The sequence below is a fragment of the Protopterus annectens genome, chromosome 12.part0, assembly GCF_019279795.1.
Source record: "Protopterus annectens isolate FY-2018-M chromosome 12.part0, PAN1.0, whole genome shotgun sequence".
NCBI classification, from domain to species: Eukaryota; Metazoa; Chordata; order Ceratodontiformes; family Protopteridae; genus Protopterus; species Protopterus annectens.
Window position 1 is genome coordinate 137,405,594 of NC_056746.1, and position 20,404 is coordinate 137,425,997.

The window sequence follows — 20,404 nt, forward strand, 5'->3', positions numbered from 1 at the left end:
AACCTGTCAGGAGGAGAAGGAAACCACACTCACTACAATTCCAGTCTCACACAGACCTACCACGACAGCAAACCAAACACAAACACACAAAAACATACTTGGAGGCTCTAAATAAAAATCTGCCTAAGCAGCACAGACCTCCAAAGCAGACACCCAAGCAACCGCTACCCCAAAACAAAACACGTGCAACACATAGCTCACAAAGCCAGTGTGCCGAACAGTCACAGCCCTTAAGGCTAAACAACACACCTGATACACTTGTAATAGGTGACTATCGTCAGGCACACTGACGTCCTGCTCACCAGGCTGAACAAGGAGAAGGTCACAGTGAGCTGCCTGTTGGGCGCTAGGATCCGCCACATAACACAAGCACTCAGGTCACTCCAAGGCAAGTACAAATATGACTCAGTCATTATCCATGCTGGTGTGAATGACCTGAGACGTACCTCCCTGGACTACATGAAAAGAGACATAGAGGAGCTCTCTGAGCATGTGGCCCAGGCCGGTATGACCCTGACCTTGAGTAGCATCTTACCCTCACCAAGAATGATGCCACAATATGAAAACAAGATGATCAATTTCAACAATTGGCTTAAGTATTGGTGTCATTCAAAGTGGATCCAATGCCTGTCAGCCTGGGATGACATGCTCGACAAGCCACGATGCTTCGCTAGGGACGGCTTGCACCTGTCACCCCTGGGCTTTCGGATATTGGCAAAGGCTCTTGCTACTCCCATAGTGCCTTTTTTAGGCAAGGCTCAAAAGACAAACCCACCTCCATAGGTATCACAAGGGATAAGAAACTAAGAGTAATGCTACTCAACGCCAGAAGTCTAAACCTCAAGATGCATGCACTCGAAACTCTCCTTAGCATGGAGAACATCGATATCTGTGCAGTAACAGAAACCTGGTTCAAGGCTCCCGAGAGCACCCCAGCACTACCAGGTTATACCTCATACCATGCTTTTCGGCCCCAAAACTTGGACCGAACCAGAAAAGGAGGGGAGTATCAATATTCGCCAAAGATACCCACACCTCCAGGTTGGTGGCACAGCACGAAGCATCAGAGACTATCCATGTGCAACTAACAGTGGGTAAAACTGCCTTCCAGTTTATAGCCTGCTACAGACCACCCTCCCAAACCCAGGAACCCCACTCGGCCTTCCTGAGAACACTGGAAAATATGAAGGTCTCTCCAAACGCCATTATATTGGGCGACTTCAACTACCCAAACATAGACTGGGAGCATTACTCTAGCTCCAACACCCTAGCTCAAAGGTTCCTAGAATTTATAAACTCAAATGCTATGGAACAACTTGTTACCACTCCCACAAGAGGGGAAAACATACTGGGCCTGATCATCACCAACATGGGGACTCTATGCTCCAGACCAGAAGTGTATCCCTCACTGGTAAGATCAGACCATAAACTAATCTCACTGGATATTCACATCCCGACCCCACCCCCTGCCCAGAAAATCACAGTGAAAAACTTCTCTAAAGCAAATTTCACACTCCTCAAAACCGAGGTGGAATCCTTCAAAGCCCCCAGGCCTGTGGAAAATACGGCCCAGACCGCAGAATCCTTTATAAACGCATTCTATGAACACCTTCAGGAATGCATGGATCATGCAATCCCAAATAAAACCAAGACCCAATCCTCCAAAGGCAGACGTCCTGTCTGGTGGACCCCAGCCATAAACAAACTATACAATAGAAGGAGGAAGCTACTACATGATAGAGCAAAATCCCAAAAAGGGAAGGCATCTCTGATCAGTGTTAGCAAAAAACTACGGGCACTCATAAAATCGTCTAAGGCCAGCTTCGAGAGAAAAATTGCACAGGACACTAAGGATAATCACAAGGCTTTCTTTAGTTATGTTAGGAACCTGGGTGGGAATTCCCAGATATGCTCAGAATTAGTCCAAAATGACAAAAAATACACCAAACCCACAGACATTGCCAACATCATAGCTGAAAGGTTCAGCGCAAACTCCCCCCCCCTCCCCACCAAAAGGGCAAATATCTATCCCAGCAGAGTGCTGCCCCCCTGACATCTCAGATGCTCTGGTAAGAGCCGCCCTCTCCAAAGCAAAAAACACAGCATCAATGGGACCAGACAGTGTCCCGGGCTGCGTCCTACATGAACTCCAAGAAGAGCTAAACCCAAACATAAAACTACTGTTCAATCTCAGCCTTACCACAGGATATGTACCCAAAGAGTGGCGTACAGCAACAGTGGTCCCTCTTCACAAAGGTGGTGCCTCAACGGATCCTGGAAACTATCGCCCCATAAGCCTGACTAGCTTGGTCTGCAAAGCTATGGAAAGGATCATCATGGACCTCATAAAGAAAGATATTGGGGACCTACAGACACTGGATCCTACCCAGTTCGGCTTTGTTAAGGGCAGATCCTGCCTCTTAAACCTGGTCGATTTCTTTGAAACAGTCACCAAGGCCATTGACGAGGGGAAGGTGGTCCACACAGCCTACCTGGACCTCGCAAAAGCCTTCCATACAATACCCCACTCGGGCATTATAGATAAGCTCACCACCTTAAATATAAACCCGATGTCACTAGATGAGTTGCAAACTGGCTCAAGGACAGAACCCACATGGTTAGAATTGCTGGAGCCATGTCAGACTCCAAACCAGTTACAAGTGGCGTCCCACAAGGCTCAGTCCTGGGACCTCTCCTGTTCGGTATATATTTCTCGGAGGTACAGGCCAACACGGAAGGACTGTGGCTGACCAAGTTCGCAGATGACTGCAAACTGGGCACTATAATCAACTCTCCAGCCGACACAAGCATCCTCCAAAAGCGCCTCATAGAAACAGACAACTGGTGCCAGAGCCATGGCCTCAAGCTAAATGCCAAAAAGTGTATAGTCATCCCCTTTGGCAAAAACAAAGTGCCCACAAATTACCACATAGGTGGTAATCCATTAAGTATGGAAGAAGTAATTAGGGACCTAAGTTGATAACAATCTCTCATTTGACAACCACGTGGCCAAAGTGGTTAGAAAAACATTTTATATAGCCCACCTAATCATGAAGGGATTCACATCTAGATCAGGGGAGGTCATCGTGCCTCTTTACTCATCCCTCATCAGGCCCATAATTGAGTACAATGCCCCTTTTGGGATGTACCTTACCAGACACCTGCAACTGGAAAGACCCCAAAAGTACCTCACCAAGAGGATCAAAGGGCTCAAACAGATGCCATATGCTGCCCGGTTAAAGAAACTCCAGCTCTACTCAGTGGCATACCGCCTGCTCAGAGGCGATCTGTGCCTGACGTATAAAGCCATGTGCAACCCGGAATTAATGGTCATGCTGCACCTCAGAAAATCCACATCCCATCGAGCTACGCACTCGAGAGACTTGAACCTCAGCACTGAAATAAATAGGACATGCTGGAGGGACAGATTCATAACCCAGAGGCTCCCTTCACTCTGGAATAAAGTCCCAGTTCAGGTTAGGCAGAGTCCCTCATTGACTCTCTTCAAGAGGAATCTTGATGAGTGGATGGGGCATCATAGGTTTACAGCGGGTATCACTTCTGTGTCACTGTTAGACAAAGGCACAGTATACTAACCTCGAAAAAGGGCATAGCAAAATTAATTTAAAATGGGTGGCGAAAGCCAAACACACTCTGGCTAGGCTTATAAATGCCCTAGGCCAGATAGCCTAGTATGAACCTATAAAACAGAACACTGGTGACAAAGCAAGTACATAGTCCTTTGAGATAGATTTTTAACAAAGAAAAAATTCAGTTAGTTTAAAGATGAGGCATTACAACATTATTATAGGAAATGAGTTCCACAGATTCTAATAATTTAAATGGTTAGGAAGAGATGAATATTCAGAAATGTAAGGATGATAGGTAAACAGGGAAAGGAAGAATAGAAGATATGTTAGAGTGGATGATCTGAGTTATATGGGATTAAATAAAGTACAGCTGTGTAGATAACTTACCATAAACGTAAATGTACAAATGTTGTTGTACTTAGTCTTGGGACTTCCTGCCATGCAGTAGCCCATACTGGCCCAAATACCACAGTCTTTTTTTCCATTCCCTAGCTGGCAGACGTCCTTAGCCTTCCATTATCAAGATGTTGGGGAATAAGTAGGCCATCGTCCGGCACCATCTTCAGGTCTTTCTTGTCCAAGGTTCTAGGATTCTGATGATCCTCAGGTGGAATACAACCTGCCCAACTAACCCTACTATATGCTAGGGACCCAGTGCTCAGGAGCACAGGAAAAGGAGGGTATTGGGATGATGAATGAGATCAGGGGAACCTTCCCAGCCTTATGCAGAGATACAATAGAGGGGAAGGAAAGTGGGAGAGAGTACTGCAACACTGATCTACTCAAACATCTACAATTATTATAAATTATCTATGTCCATCACAACCAGCTTTATAGTACTGAATCTTTGGGAAGACTCCCAAAGCTTATTAGTTGGGTAGTCGGAAGGAGTTCTGATGTAGGGACAGCACCGTCTGCAAGATGGCAGAAGCAAACCTGGCTCTTACCCTAGAGATGTTTCTAAGGCAGTAGTGCATGGCAAATGTCTGTATGAAGAACCAGGCATCTGCTTCTATAATATGGTTTGTGTGGGTACTTATTTCATAAAAGAAACTATGGTGACTTTTGTTCTAGTGGCATGAGCTCTAAGCTTACCAGCGAGGTGAATACAAAGTTGTAAGTAGCAGAAAGAGATGCAGTTTTAAATCCATATACAGACTGTCTGTTAGCCTACTGGCTTTCCCTGTCTGGCTTCTGAAAAGGCCACCAACAGCATATCTGATCTGTTTGGGAAGTTTGTCCTGTGGAGGTAAAATCTTAGTTGACTATGCATGTCATGGCTAAAAATTCCCTCCCTCTTGTTTTGAGGCTTTAGAAAAAAACACAGGGAGATGTTTAGCCTGATTTAATGAAATCTCTGAAATCACCTTGGGCATAAAAGGTTTTCAATGTTACTCTATCTCTGTGAAAAGATATGAATAGCTCTTTCCATACCAGGGCTTGCAATTCCGAAATATGCCTTGCTGTGGTAAGTGCTAGCAAGTAGGCCTGTTTTACATGTATGTAGTTTGACATGGTAGCAGTTTAAGTTTCTCAAGGACAAAATTTAGGTTCTAGGAGATTACAGGCTCCAATCTGTGTGGTTTGAGGTATAATATCCCCTTCAGGAATTGCTTCCCCTAGGGGTGTGAATAAGAGGAAGCAGAACATGGGAAGATGTCAGAAGCACAGACCTTGATGCTGGAATAATACAGCCCTTGTTTGAAGACAAGGGAGAGGTATTCTAGAATCGGCTGTAAGGATGCCTAAGTGGATGGAATACCACTAGTTTTGTACCAGACAGAAAACGTTTTCCATTTTGTTTCATATGATTTTCTGGTACTCATTTTCCCAGCCTTGTTCAGAATGGATAAAATGTCCTGAGGAAAAACATTATGTAGGTGGAGTTTTTATCTAATCTCCCAAGATGCCAGCTTGAGGATTTGCAGATTGGAGTGAATAACAGATCCCTTCTGAGTTAGTAGGTCCATGACAGGTGGAAATGATGTGTATTTTCCTTTGCTGAGATTCAGAAGAGGGATAAACAGTGATACCTGGGTCAGGAGGGAGATACAAGGATCCTTTCTGGCCTGTTGACCCCCACTTCTTGTAGCACTATGGGGATGAGGGGTATTGGTGGAAAGGGAAAAAGGTCTCTACATCTGAAGGAGAAGGCATCTGCTCTCCACATCCTTTCCTGTTGGGTTCTTGAACAGATCTTGCTTAGCTGCCTGTTTTCTGGGGAAGTAAAGTTTATCTCAAGCACACCCCAAGTGTGTGTGAGGTCTAGAAAAAAACGTCCTTTTTCAACATCCATTCAATGTTGTCCCGGGGGTGGGGGTCTCAAGAATCTGCCAGCAGGCTATCCTGACCTTGTATGCAACAGGCTTCAAGAGTGGCTTTCAGCTGCTGTGCAACCAGCCGAAGTTCCACTGCCAGCTTGTACAAGGAGGTATGAAAGGGTTCCTCCTATTTATGTACCAGACTCTGGTGTTCTCTGTTAAAATCTGTACAGGTCATGTAAAACAGTTTGTCTTGAAAGCTTTCAGTGCAAGGATAACTGCCATCACTTTGTTTACACTGATACAAGGATAACTGCCATCACTTCTTTTACACTGATACAAGGATAACTGCCATCACTTCTTTTACACTGATACAAGGATAACTGCCATCACTTCTTTTACACTGATACAAGGATAACTGCCATCACTTCTTTTACAAGGATAACTGCCGTCACTTCTTTTACACTGATACAAGGATAACTGCCGTCACTTCTTTTACACTGATACAAGGATAACTGCCATCACTTCTTTTACACTGATACAAGGATAACTGCCATCACTTCTTTTACACTGATACAAGGATAACTGCCGGATAACTGCCATCACTTCTTTTACACTGATACAAGGATAACTGCCATCACTTCTTTTACACTGACATAAGGATAACTGCCATCACTTTTTTTACCCTGATACAAGGATAACTGCCATCACTTCTTTTACACTGATACAAGGATAACTGCCATCACTTCTTTTACACTGATACAAGGATAACTGCCCATCACTTCTTTTACACTGATACAAGGATAACAGCCATCACTTCTTTTACACTGATACAAGGATAACTGCCCATCACTTCTTTTACACTGATACAAGGAAGACTGCCATCACTTCTTTTACACTGATACAAGGATAACTGCCCATCACTTCTTTTACACTGATACAAGGATAACTGCCATCACTTCTTTTACACTGATACAAGGATAACTGCCGGATAACTGCCATCACTTCTTTTACACTGATACAAGGATAACTGCCATCACTTCTTTTACACTGATACAAGGATAACTGCCATCACTTCTTTTACACTGATACAAGGATAACTGCCATCACTTCTTTTACACTGATACAAGGATAACTGCCATCACTTCTTTTACACTGATACAAGGATAACTGCCATCACTTCTTTTACACTGATACAAGGATAACTGCCCATCACTTATTTTACACTGATACAAGGATAACTGCCCATCACTTCTTTTACACTGATACAAGGATAACTGCCCATCACTTCTTTTACACTGATACAAGGATAACTGCCCATCACTTCTTTTACACTGATACAAGGATAACTGCCATCACTTCTTTTACACTGATACAAGGATAACTGCCAACACTTCTTTTACACTGTTACAAGGATAACTGCCATCACTTCTTTTACACTGATACAAGGATAACTGCCCATCACTTCTTTTACACTGATACAAGGATAACTGCCATAACTTCTTTTACACTGATACAAGGATAACTGCCCATCACTTCTTTTACACTGATACAAGGATAACTGCCCATCACTTCTTTTACACTGATACAAGGATAACTGCCCATCACTACTTTTACACTGATACAAGGATAACTGCCATCACTTCTTTTACACTGATACAAGGATAACTGCCCATCACTTCTTTTACACTGATACAAGGATAACTGCCATCACTTCTTTTACACTGATACAAGGATAACTGCCCATCACTTCTTTTACACTGATACAAGGATAACTGCCCATCACTTCTTTTACACTGATACAAGGATAACTGCCATCACTTCTTTTACACTGATACAAGGATAACTGCCATCACTTCTTTTACACTGATACAAGGATAACTGCCATCACTTCTTTTACACTGATACAAGGATAACTGCCATCACTTCTTTTACACTGATACAAGGATAACTGCCATCACTTCTTTTACACTGATACAAGGATAACTGCCATCACTTCTTTTACACTGATGTGCTGCTTCACCTGTTGCTTGTCCCATATGCCTGGACCCTGAATTTTCCTAGATGGGGGCTTCCGAGGCCAGATTGGAGCTGTCTGTGTTATCTCCAGAAGGCACAAAGATGCTCATGGGTTGTTGCTGACACTCTCTTCCCATCAGCAAATTTCTTTCCTTAAACATACGAGTGGCACCACTGTTTCAGGACCGTTGATGCTAAACATAACGGTTTTACCAGGAACCATTGCAATTTTCCCAGGTGCAGTTTTACCAAACGGATCACTAGAATGCAAGAAGCCATGTGACCCAGGGCCCAGAGGAATTCTCTTGCTGTAATTAATTGTTTGATATGCATGGTTGTGGAGTCGTCTGAAAAGGAGGAGACCCTGTCCTCTTGAAGGAAGCCTTTTGTTGGACCAAATCTATGATTGTTCCAGAAATGTAGTCCTGATGTGAGAAAAGTGTCATTACTTCTTAAGACTGAGGGTCAAATCCTACCTTCTGGTGTTTGGATAGCAGTCAGAAGTTCTATAGGTGATCTTCTTTGTAAATGGGAATCATCCAAGTAAGGATAAATATGGACTCTTCGTCTTCTGCAAATGACAATGATGACTACTGTACATTTGGTGAAGATACTGGGTACAGCAGACAAAACAAATGGTGAAGCAAGGGGCCCGAATGGAGAGATGAAAGGGGTCAGAATGCAGAAATGATAAAATCATCAAGAAAAGGACAGTAGTATTCCTGGAACTGAATTCATCCTCAAGTTTTGGTGGGTACCTTCATGTGGTGGACTCTGTTTTTAGAAAATCTCACCAAGATGAAACTGATAAATAGACTGCATTTTATATAACATTTCTCGTAGAGGTAGGTTAAAAAATAAAATGACAGCTGGATGCACAACTACCAGGATAAAAAGTATCCAGTCCTGGTATGCGTAGTGGTACCAGTACTGGATAAAATGACAGTGTAGAATCCTCAACACATGAAAACATTCCTACAATGGGGTTAGACCATGCTTAGAGTGAGGCCCCCCTGTTGCAGAAGGTAGTAGTAGTCCACAAAAAAACAGAAAAAAAAGAGTCATAAAAGTGACACAGTGGACTATTGAGGATAAGGAGATATTATGTAAGAAGAAAAAAATTTCTAGATAGAATACATTTAAAAAGTTTGAGAGAAGTTGGAGGAAAGAAAATACTTGCATAAGGAAAAACTGTCAAAGCTTCAAATCCAAATTTGTGTTCATTAATACAACAGATTCATGAAAAAACAGACAAAAACTTTGGGCTGTTTGGAAAAGGAAGTGACAGAGGAAGTGTGAAAATATAAAAAACAAAACCTAGAGATTTTTGAAAGGTATAAAAAAAGAGACCTGGACATGGGAAAGAAAAAGTGATTTGATATGGCGTAATACTTATGCAAAGGAGAAAGTAATACTAATCAATACAAAAAAAAAAACAGCTCAAAAGATATTTGAAGAGAAATACAGGTAAAGGCACCTGGTTATGGAAAATTTCACAACACAAAATATTTAAGATTACAAAGGGGGAATGTAGAACGTAAGTAAAGCAGAAGTTATGCAAATAGAAACTGAAGTTATGGAATATCTCTGAAGTGAAGGATTTACTGTAGAAAGTCTAACACTGGTTATGTCACAACACGATGTCGCAAAGAGTCCCCAAATTAAGTTGAAACAGGGAGAACAGAAAGCATCTGATCATTTGCCACATGAGGATGCCTTGAAGTCTTCAGCAGGAAACCCATACAAAAGTTAAGTTGGAGTTGTACAGCAAGGGAGGGAGCAGGAAACAGTGGCAACTCTGACAAAGTCAATGTAGTGGAGTGATAGGCCAGTGAGCTCCCATATGAAAGAGGAACAGATGATGCAAGATGCTGCTGAACAGAATATGATACAGGATGATGTTCTGGAACTTTCTGTAGAATGCCCGCAGAAAACAGAGAGCAAAGAATGTGTCCTCAGTTTAGAAGAAAATGATTTATGGGAAGAATTGCTTGATTTAATAGAGATGGTTAGGCATAATAGCAATGAAAGAAATAGATCACAGAACATAAATGAGACTCAAAAATGATAAAACAGATAAAAACATGGTTAAAACTTTCTCAGATGACATAAGAACTTCATTTGATCTTGACTAATGTGCAAAACAAAAAAGCTACAGCACCAAGAAAACATCAGTCTGGGACAGGAATGTGATATAAAGTAACTTGAGTAGGAGAGAATGTATAAGTATCTGGGGAACTGATGAAAGATCGACAATAACCCATAAACAAATGCGAACAAAACTCAAGAAAGAATATTTTAGAAGACTAAAACTAATGCTGAAAATAGCCTTGACATCTAGGAACAAATTCCAAGCTATAAACCAATTTGCTATTTCTCTTCTAACTTAAAGTTTTGAGGCGACTGACTGGCTCCAAAAGGTACTGGATTAAGTTGTACAGGGAAACAAGAAAAATGCTTCACGCTTATCAAATGATATATAAAAATCAGTGTATACCAAAATTATATATTCCCCATTCTGAAGGGGGTATGGGCCTCCTCAAAACTAATTACATGCAATGTGGGACTGCATACGTATCTGTTGGCCTCCCCAGATTCAAACATAGTGAAAATTTTAAAACACAAGAAGGAGGAGTCCAAGATGACTTCCCTGCTTAGTTTAGCAGAAGCACATCAGTGTCAAGCGGAAATGGAAATCAAACCAGCAGTAGATAAAAATGAGGCAGCAACTGGATGTGCCAAAAACCAAAAGAAACATATAAGAAGGATCAGAAAAAAATGCAAGAAATGTGGGAAAGGCATAAATATAGCAGCAAGTACAGAAAACTCCTGGAACAACCTCATGTCGATAGGGATCTCATGCAGGAATGGTAAGGAAAGGTGAATTTAAATTAAAAGATGAAAGGCTAATATTGGCAGCCCAGGACAGAGGACTACATACACGCAGGTTTACAAAGTCCATTGAACATGTGGGAGAAACAGATAAATGCAGGTTCTGTAAAACAGAACTGGAAACAGTCACAAATCTTGTTGCTGGGTATGACACACTAATGGCAAAGGGCGTGTATACTGAAAGGTACTCTATGGGGATTGTACAAACATTACAATACTGAAGTAGCTGAGAAGCATTGGAAACATAAGACATAAAGCATACAGAATAATGAAGTTTATATTGCATGGGATCACCCTTTAGCAACAGTTCAGAAAACAGATACGAGAAAGCCAGACATAGTAGTCCCTTTACAAAGCCAAACTAGCATGGATCCTGGGATACAAGATCACATTCATCACTGTTTATTAGTTCAGCTTTAAAATGTTCAGCAACCTTGAAAATAATACTAGTGAGACTAACATCCCTGTATGCTCAAGGTCAGTACCTACACAAAGTCTCTAATCGAATAGCAGAGAAGAGACTACCCAAGACCACAGCAAAACTCTACCTGCAGGTGTGCTATGGCATCCTGAAGAATGAAGCAACATACATATCAAAAAGCAAGTTGGTCTGAAAGGAGGGACGGAAGCACCCAGATTTGTATTGCCTAGCCTAGGTCTCCCAAATTCCTGACAAGGAAAGCACAAGCTTCATGAATAAAAGTGACAACAACTGAGATGGACCCACATGGGTTGCCAAAACCAACTGTGGCTGCTTACCAGACTGCAATATGAGAAGAGAGGTTCCACCATGGGAATTATCTCTATCTAGGAACTCCTTTCACCCCCACAGAGGTATACAGGAGTTCCTCTCCTTCCAGGTTTCACCCACAAAGATCAACACCTGGACAGAGAATTTAAACTAAATAACTTCAAGGCAGCTACCCCCCTCCACCTCAGGGGAAATACCAAACTAGAGATTCTGTGAAGAAACCATAGTAAAGCCTCCTGAAGCCAGGAAGCAAAGGCATCCTAGAGGGATCCTCCCTCCCAGCTCCCTACACACAAAAAGGAGTGAGGCTCAAAAACCAGACATTGCAATCATCCAGGTCCAGAGACCCCCCCCTCAACTACAAGAAATCAAACAGTCTTCACCACCTCTTATGGTAATTTAGTCTGAGCATGCCCCAAAAGCTTTGCTGTGACATTACAGCACATGGTAACAGAAAATGACCAGAAGAGGAGGGTATATCCTTGCGAGTACAACCACAATTTTGCTAACATCTAATGGATAATTTTCCAACAGGACAAATTAGAACAACAGCCACCCACAGTGCCAAAGTCCAAAGCCTACTGTGAGGAGACCAGTTGAAGAACATGAAGTTGAAGATGCAGAAAAGAGGAAAATCCCAGGATGCAAAAAAACTCCCTTACCAGCCTCAGTAAGAAGCTGAGATCCCTCATAAAATCCTCCAAAGCTAGTTACAAAAATAAAATTGCCAAAGGTTCCAAAGACAACCACAAGGCATTCTATAGCTATGTCAAGAATCTAAATGGCAATGCTCAGATCTGATCTGAGCTACAACAGAATGGCATTAAATATACTGATCCCAAGGATACTGCCAATATCCTGGCAGATTGATTCAGTGCAAACTTCACCCTCCTCTCAACCCCTAAAGGGCCCATCTCAATACTGAAAGATTGCCAAATTCCGGTAATAACGGCCACACAGGTAAAAAACGCACTCTCCAAAGCTAAGAATACAGCATCCATGGGACCAGACGACATCCCGGGCTGTGTACTACATGAACTACAAAATGAACTGGCACCTCACCTAAGTGTCATGTTTAATCATAGCCTCACCTCAGGCTTCATGCCCACTGAGTGGCGCACAGCTAAAGTTATCCCACTCTATAAGGGGGGATCCACCTTGGATCCCGGGAACTACTGCCCCATCAGTCTGATGAGCCTGATCTGCAAGGCCATTGAACGCATTAACATGGAACTTATAAACAAAGACACTGTAAACCTTCAAACACTGGACCCCACGCAGTTTGGGTTCATGAAGGGCCGTTCTTGTCTCCTGAACCTGATTGACTTCTTTGAATCAGTCTCCAGAGCCAGGGACAAGGGTAAGGTGGTCCACACAGCCTATCTGGACCTCGCCAAGGCCTTCAACACCATCCGCCACTCTGGAATCATAGATAAACTTACTAAGCTAGGCATTAATCCCTATGTCACTCGATGGGTTGCCAACTGGCTTACTGACAGAACCCACATGGTAAAAGTAGCAGACTCCAAATCTAGCTCCAGACAACTGACAAGTGGAGTACCTCAGGTTTCAGTCCTGGGACCGCTCGTGTTTGGCATCTACTTCTCTGAAGTATTGGCCAACATTAAGGGACTCTGGCTAACAAAGTTCGCAGATGACTGCAAACTGGGAGCCAATACTGAATTCCCAAATGATGTGGATATTCTACAAAAGGGCCTTACAGAAACAGATGCTGGGTGCCAGAGCCATGGGCTCAAGCTCAATGCCAAGAAATGTATAGTTATTCCCTTTGTGAAAAAACATGTACCCATGAATTACCACATAGGTGGCAGTACACTACACATGTAGAGAGTGGTCTCACTTTCGATAACTACATCACCACAAGTCAGAAAATCCTTCTATGTGGCACACCTCATCACTAAGGGCTTTTCATCCAGAAAAAAAGGAGGTCATTGTCCCACTGTACTCATCCCTCATTAGACTCATTATAGAATACAACGCCCCATTTGGTATGTACCTCTCAAGACATCTGCAACAACTAGAAAGGCCGCAGAAACAACTCACTAAAAGAATCACATGCCTAAAGCAGATGCCCTATGCTGACCATCTAAAAAAACTCCACCTATACTCTGCCACATATCGTCTACTCAGAGGCGATCTCTGCTTAACATACATACATGTCAAACTCAGAGCTGTTGGACATGCTACACTTAAAGAAATCCCAATCCTTCAGAGAGACACGCTCCAGGGATCTAAACTTTGTCATCACAATGAACACAACATGCTGGAGGGATAGGTTCCTGACCCAGAGACCGCCCAGGCTCTGGAATAGACTGCCCATACATGTCAAGCACAGCACCTCTTTGGCCCTCTTCAAAAGGAACCTTGATGATTGGATGGGAGATAGGAAATTCATCCCAGGGATCACGTCAGTCGCCCTTCTAAACAGGGGTCCAGGGAAGTAAATACTATGGGAAGAAATAGCAAGGGAATTGTTATGGCGAGGCTTGTATAGGCCCTAGGGCTGATAGCCTAGTACCAACCTATGAACATATAAGACCCCTAAGCCCGCCTGCTAGTTCAGGGGTAAGGGCTAGCAAGAGATGCCCTGCCTTGCACCTAGAACACAAAGGAGACCTCATCTTCCTCAATGAAGTGTAGGTTGACTAAAAGGTGAGGGCACCCAACCTCCTGAAGAGAAGGAAGTCTGTCTCTTCCAAAAGAAGCTATCAAACAAAACTCGTATCAAAAAGCACTCCCTTCGCACAGTGAAAATCCAGCAAAAAAAAAAAAAACCCTCCCCAAAGGGGGATGATTTCAACCTCGCCATTCTGTGCACAAAAGCAGAACCCTAGCCTCAGCATAACAAAATCCAGAAAACACAGAACTAACTGAAACAGAACTGAATTGCCACAGACAGAGTCCAGAAGAACGTTTCTCTTGGGCCAGACTCACAGTGTCTCGAAAATTCCCAGCACCAACTAAAGGATTGACTGAAATTTCAGCCAATGAAATACATATCCGAGAGCCCCCAAATTCCAACAAGACAGAAAACACCTTCCTGCCACATTTAGTCCATATTCTAGCTTGCTTGTCAGATGGAATCAGACTGTGGTCTCTGAGACACTCAATAGACCACTATGACAGCATGGCATCAAGCTGTGGTATGCTTAGGAAGTTAGCCACTATCTCTGGGGCCCAGCAACAACCATCACTCTCTCTAGATGGTTAGAATGGCAACGAAAGGGTACCTCTGTAGCTTTGCAAGATATCTTACAAGGGGGAATGAGCAAGAGGCAGAATTCAATGTGAAATGCACATAGGGCTGATTTAGTCCAGATCACACTCACACCAGAGGTGGTGAAAGGAAGGAGATGCCCATACCAGGCCTGGCACAGGCACTAAACCGAGATGATTAATGGTGAAACCCCACATTTGTGACTTAAGTTCCCACCAAGAGTTAAACAAATGACTGATTACTCACACTTATACCACAGATTCTGGTGCAGGCTCACCAGTTTATGCATCAGTAAGGATGAGCCAGAGCTGTTGGGTCTTAGATAAAGTCCTTCAAGATGAAGCTTTTGTGCCAAACAGCCCAGATTAGTGGTCAGGTAACTTAAGAAGCCACTCCCTGAGATCAGGCTGGACATGCCCAGGACCAAGTCAGTTGGTCTAAGTGAAGCAAACAATCTAGAATACAGCCCCACAGCAGAACCCTAGGCCATCTTACCCAGGCCTCTTGCCCACCATTAAAAATGACAGCAGGAACAAGGTGCAAACTGTGATAATTAGAGATGATTCCCCAAAAGTACAAAGCCCTGTTAGCCATCAATTTTATTTATTTATTTCACATTTGTTTACCAGGATAGTCCGGCTGGATACATGTCCATTTTCAGCGGAGGCCCGGGGAGAAAAACTTCAAATAAATAAACTTATATAGATTACATAAGTTTGATAATATTAAAAAATATAAAAAACAAAGTGATTATGTACAGTGGTTTAGTAGTGTTCCCTAGTAGGGACTCCATTCTCATGGACAGACACAATTAAAAGCAAGTAGTATTCCCTAGTAGGGACTCGCAATTCACATGGACAGACACAATTAAAAGCAAGAGACGTCAGTTTAGATGCAGAGCTTGGTGACATAGTTACGTTATGATATTTACAGATTATGTTTTTAGTTTATAACTTAACCAGGGTTGGTACATGGGCAAAGCCAGTTCACTCTGAGATACTGTTTGAGTTTTTTTTGAAGAGACGTTTGGAGGATTGTAGGGTGATACAGTTTGGCAACGAATTCCAGGTTTTGCCAACAAAGTTGGCAAACAGAGATTCACCAGCAGAGTTATTAGCTTTGTGGGTTTGGACCAGTAGTTTGTTGGCTGATCATAGGGATCTCAGGTTGCTATACGGTTTAATAATATTTATGAGTGTGGGGGTATACTCAAGGGTGGTACAGAATTTTGTGTGCTATTAAGAGTTGATTGAATTGAATTAAGCTGGGCAGTTCCAGCCACTCCAGTTGTTTCAAGTTCTGGCAGTAGTGGGTTCTATAGGTGGAGCCAGTAGCGAATCTGGCAATATGGTTGTAGCTATGGGACAGCTTACCTAGTTCGGATTTGTTGAGGTTTGAGAGTACAGGTGAAGTGTGGAGGGTAGGTGTGACCAGGCGATTGCAGTCCTACCCAGTAGGTTTAAAAATGTCTTGTTTCTATACAGTGAACCAAGTTTCTTATTGATGGTCTGTATGGTTTTGTTGACCTGTAGGCCAAATTTGAGATTACTGTCTATGATAACCCCTAGAAGTTTGGTATGTTGATCGGGGGAGATAGTGGTACCATTGTTGGACATGACAGAGAATTAAAGTGTGGTAGATCTACTAGTGGGGGTGAAGAGTAGAAGTTTAGTTTTATTGGGGTTCAGTAGTAGGCGTTGGTTGGTGAGCCAGTTCTCAACGGTGTTTAAATGTATTTTGGGTTAGGATTTACAGTTCAGAGGGGGAGGTGGCTGAGCAGATCAGAGTGGAATCATCTGTATATTGAATACAGGTAGTTTTAGGGACAGCAGTGTGAAGGTTGTTGATAAAAATAGAGAAGAGTAGTGGACCTAGTATGGAGCCTTGAGGGACACCAAGTGTGAGAGGTAGCTGGCTGTAGAGTTTTCCCTGCCATAGTACCGCCTGTTTTCTACCAGTCAGATATGACTGGAACCACTGCATTGCATGCTTACTGAGGGAAACAGATTTTAGAGAAAAAATGAGAAGTTCATGGTTGACCATGTCGAAGGCTTTAGATAGGTCAAGAAAGAGGGCGGAGGATAGCCTATTTTCATTCCTGTTTTGGTTTATGGTATTAGTGAAGGAAAGGAGGGCTGAGGTGGTGCTGTGGTTTGGCCTGAAACCATGCTGGGAGTTGGATAGTAAGTTATTCTGTGTAAGGTGTTGCATTAGTTGGCTTGTGTACACATTTCTCCATTATTATGGCTAGTGGGGAAAGAATGGCAATTGGTCTATAGTTGGATATGTCTGTAGAACTACCACCTTTATGGACTGGGCTGACATGGGATACTTTCCAGAGGGAAGGGATAGCGCTTTTGGATAAGGCTCTGTTGATAAAGACAGATATGGGATATGCAATGGCATCTGCAGCTATTTGTAGGTACTCTGCAGGGAGGAGGTCGGCAGCGAGGGTGGGAGGTTTTAGTTTTTTTTTATGATTGTTTTGATAAAACTAGTGGATACTGGTTGGAAGCTAAATTGGGGGTGATTAGTGGGTAGATTAGGGGTGTGGTTTAAGTTTGTGGGAGTTAGTTTCAGTAAAAAAGTTATAAGTGCCAGCTATGGTCCCTGGGGAACTATGGGTGTGGTTAGCTGGGGTTGGGGTGGTAGAATGACCTGGATGAAGTAGATGATTTAAGCCCGCCCAGAACTTTTGAGGGTTGTTTTGGTGTTTTTGTAGGAGATTTTGGTAGAAGCTTTTTTATCTAGTAAAATAGATTTTTTAGTATCATTCCTGAGTTGACAATATTTTAGATGGTCAAGTGGGGCTTTAGTTGTTCTCCAGCTGGCCCAGGCTCCAGTCAAACTTCAAGTTAAGTTGGAAGTGAAAACATTTTGGCAATCCCATCAAGTATCAGGAGGGTCCTCCCATTACTACCACAAAAAGCCCCTATTCTATTATTTAGAGGAATCCAATGACTTCCTGTAATCAAATCAGCAATAAACTCTTTGCAAACACTATACCAGAAATGCACGATCCAAACCGTACAGGCAACCAAAACTAAAATAAATAACCAGAATGTGCAGGTTATGAATAAGCTTACGAAGTTCAAAATATGAAATCACAAGTACCATGAATAGCTCAGTTCCATCCTTGTGCTGAAAACTTCTGAAAAGTTGTTAAATGCTGACTAGTGGAGGGAGATAAATCCAGCTATAAGACCTATTGTTGAGGATCCCTGATAATTTATTAAACACAAATTGTAATTTAAGAATCTATTAAAGACCACTTTTTTATTATTTCTATTCAATTAATAAGCAGGATAGCAGAAACTGCTTATGTAGTACGATCCAACAAGCTTAAACAGAGAAGTGAGCATACATAACTGGGCAGGTCTGCTAAACAAAAAGATCAGCAGCTGGCAAACTTGGAATTCATAATTCCGGCAAGTAATAAACAAAGTCTACAGCATTTAAGCTCAGAATTTGATTTCAGTTAAAGAATAAAATATTCCTATACAAATATTCATTACCTTATCGTGATTGTAGCCAGCTAGCAGGAGGAGGAGAGTTAGTGGCAATGCGATGTACGATCCCTGAGCAACATCTTGATCAGGAAGCCTTTTCTGAAAAGAATGGAATCAAGTTAAAACATAAAAAAATGAGAAGTACTTCATAATATAAATGAAGAGAAAAGTACAGTTTTGTACCTACCATAAATGTAGATGTTCGAGTGTTCACACTGCTGCAGTCATTACACTTGGGTTATCCTGCCGTCAGGCGGTCCCGCAGTAGGCCCAAATTCCAAAGTCTTGGTCCGGCGTCGGTTGCTGTCGCTTCTTCCCTGATGTCAGTGCGCCAGAGGTATACAAGATGCATCCGACGCCATTTTCTTCAGTTTTTCTTGCCCCAGATGTCAGGTGCCCCCAAGTAGGTAGGCAATACATATTGGTAATCAAAAATATACAATAAAAACAATACCTTCAGTTACCAGCAAATACATCCCAAAGGTTGTATAGGATAGAAAGGTATAGATAAGTCCAGCTAGTTCAGAGGGGATGGAGGGAGGGTAACCTGGACTGCAGCAGTGTGAACACTCGAACATCTACATTTATGGTAGGTACAAAACTGTAATATGTTCATCGTGCTACACTGCTGCAGTCATTACACTTGGGTAGAATCCCAAAGCTGAGGTTGGGTGGCTGATCTATAAAGAGTTAGGATTGGCTATGAGGCCCTGTAGAACTGCAGTGGCAAATCCTGCTCTGGATTTAGAGTAAAGAGGTAGGTGGTAATGCTTGGTAAAGGTGTACACTGAACTTCAAGTTGCAGCCTCCAAAATTTCCTTGGTAGGTACTCCTCTGAGAAAGGCTGTTGAAGTGGCTGTTGCCCTGGTGGAATGTGGCCTAATGTTATTTGGGACTGATTTCCATGCTGTGTGTAGCAGTACCGAATACAGTGTCCTATCCATTTGGATATAGTCTGCTTTGAGATAGCCTTGCCCTGTGATCCTGCAGCATATGCTACAAACAGTTGCTCAGTTTTCCTGAAAGCCTTTGTTTTGTCCAAGCAGAAGCGTAGCTGCCTGTGTATGTCCAAAGAATGCAGAAGTTTCTCCCCTTTATTCTGGGGGTTTGGATAAAAAGTTGGCAAATGGATGGTTTGGTTAGATACCACCTTTGGCATAAAGGTAGGGTTTGTCCTTAAAGATACCCTGTCCTGATGAAAAATTATAAAAGGTTCCACTGCCATTAATGCCTGTAGCTCTGAGACTCTTCATGCTGAAGTTACTGCCAGGAGCAGAGCTGTTTTCCATGATAAAAATTTTAGATCGGCTGTATTGGCTGGCTCAAAAGTTTTTCCAAAACGAAATTGAGGTCCCAAGTTGGTGTTGGTGCTCTCCGGGGCGGTCTTATGTTTTTAGCCCCTCTGAGGTACTGCTTTAGCAAGGGATGAGAGAATAAAGGAGGATCTGTGTTGTAATGTGCTGAAATGGCAGAGGCGTGGATCTTAATTGATGAAAAGGATAGGCCTCTGTCCAGCATCTCAGTTAAGTATTGTAAAATCTGAGGAATGTCTGGAACAAGAGGGTCAAGGCTTTGAGCCTGGTTCCAGGCGCAGAATCTCTTCCATTTTTCTGAGTAAGCTTTCCTGGTGCTAGGCCTCCTGGCCTCCAAAATGACATCCATAACAGCTTTAGAGAGAGGTGTTGTCTGTTTGACTAATGTATCTGCCATGTAGCCAGGTTTAGGGTTTTGAGCTGACCATGCAGGATCTGAATGTTTTGTTGAGTCAGAAGGTGTGGAATTTGAGGCAAAATCCATGGTGGGCCTTGAGCCAAGTTCCTTAAGATAGGGTACCAGTGCTGGCGTGGCCAGTCTGGAGCAATCAGGATCATCTGTGGTTTTTCTTGTCTGGCTTTTAAGAGTACCTTTGAAAGGAGAGGCAGTGGCAGGAAGGCATAAACTTTTAGGTTTTTCCAGCTGAACAGAAGAGCATCCACTTTCCATGCTTGTTTGTGATAAGTCCTTGTGCAGAATTTTGGTAGTTGGCAATTCAGTGGGGAGGCAAAAAGATCTATGTCTGGGCATCCCCACTTTTGCGTTACCATGCTGAAGATTTGTGGATTTAATTTCCATTCGTGAGGGTCCATGATTTTCTGCTTGCTCTA

General features: G+C 42.7%; 1 protein-coding gene across 2 annotated transcripts in view; it reads right to left on the reverse strand.

Annotated features, from left to right (window-relative positions):
• LOC122816397 (nodal modulator 1-like) overlaps positions 1-20,404 on the reverse strand; it is an 877,949-nt gene that overhangs the window by 38,574 nt on the left and 818,971 nt on the right. For both annotated transcript variants that reach the window (XM_044089153.1, XM_044089155.1), the window contains exon 30: positions 18,267-18,359. In XM_044089153.1, the coding sequence (XP_043945088.1) occupies positions 18,267-18,359 (93 nt within the window). The remainder of the gene's footprint in view (positions 1-18,266; positions 18,360-20,404) is intronic.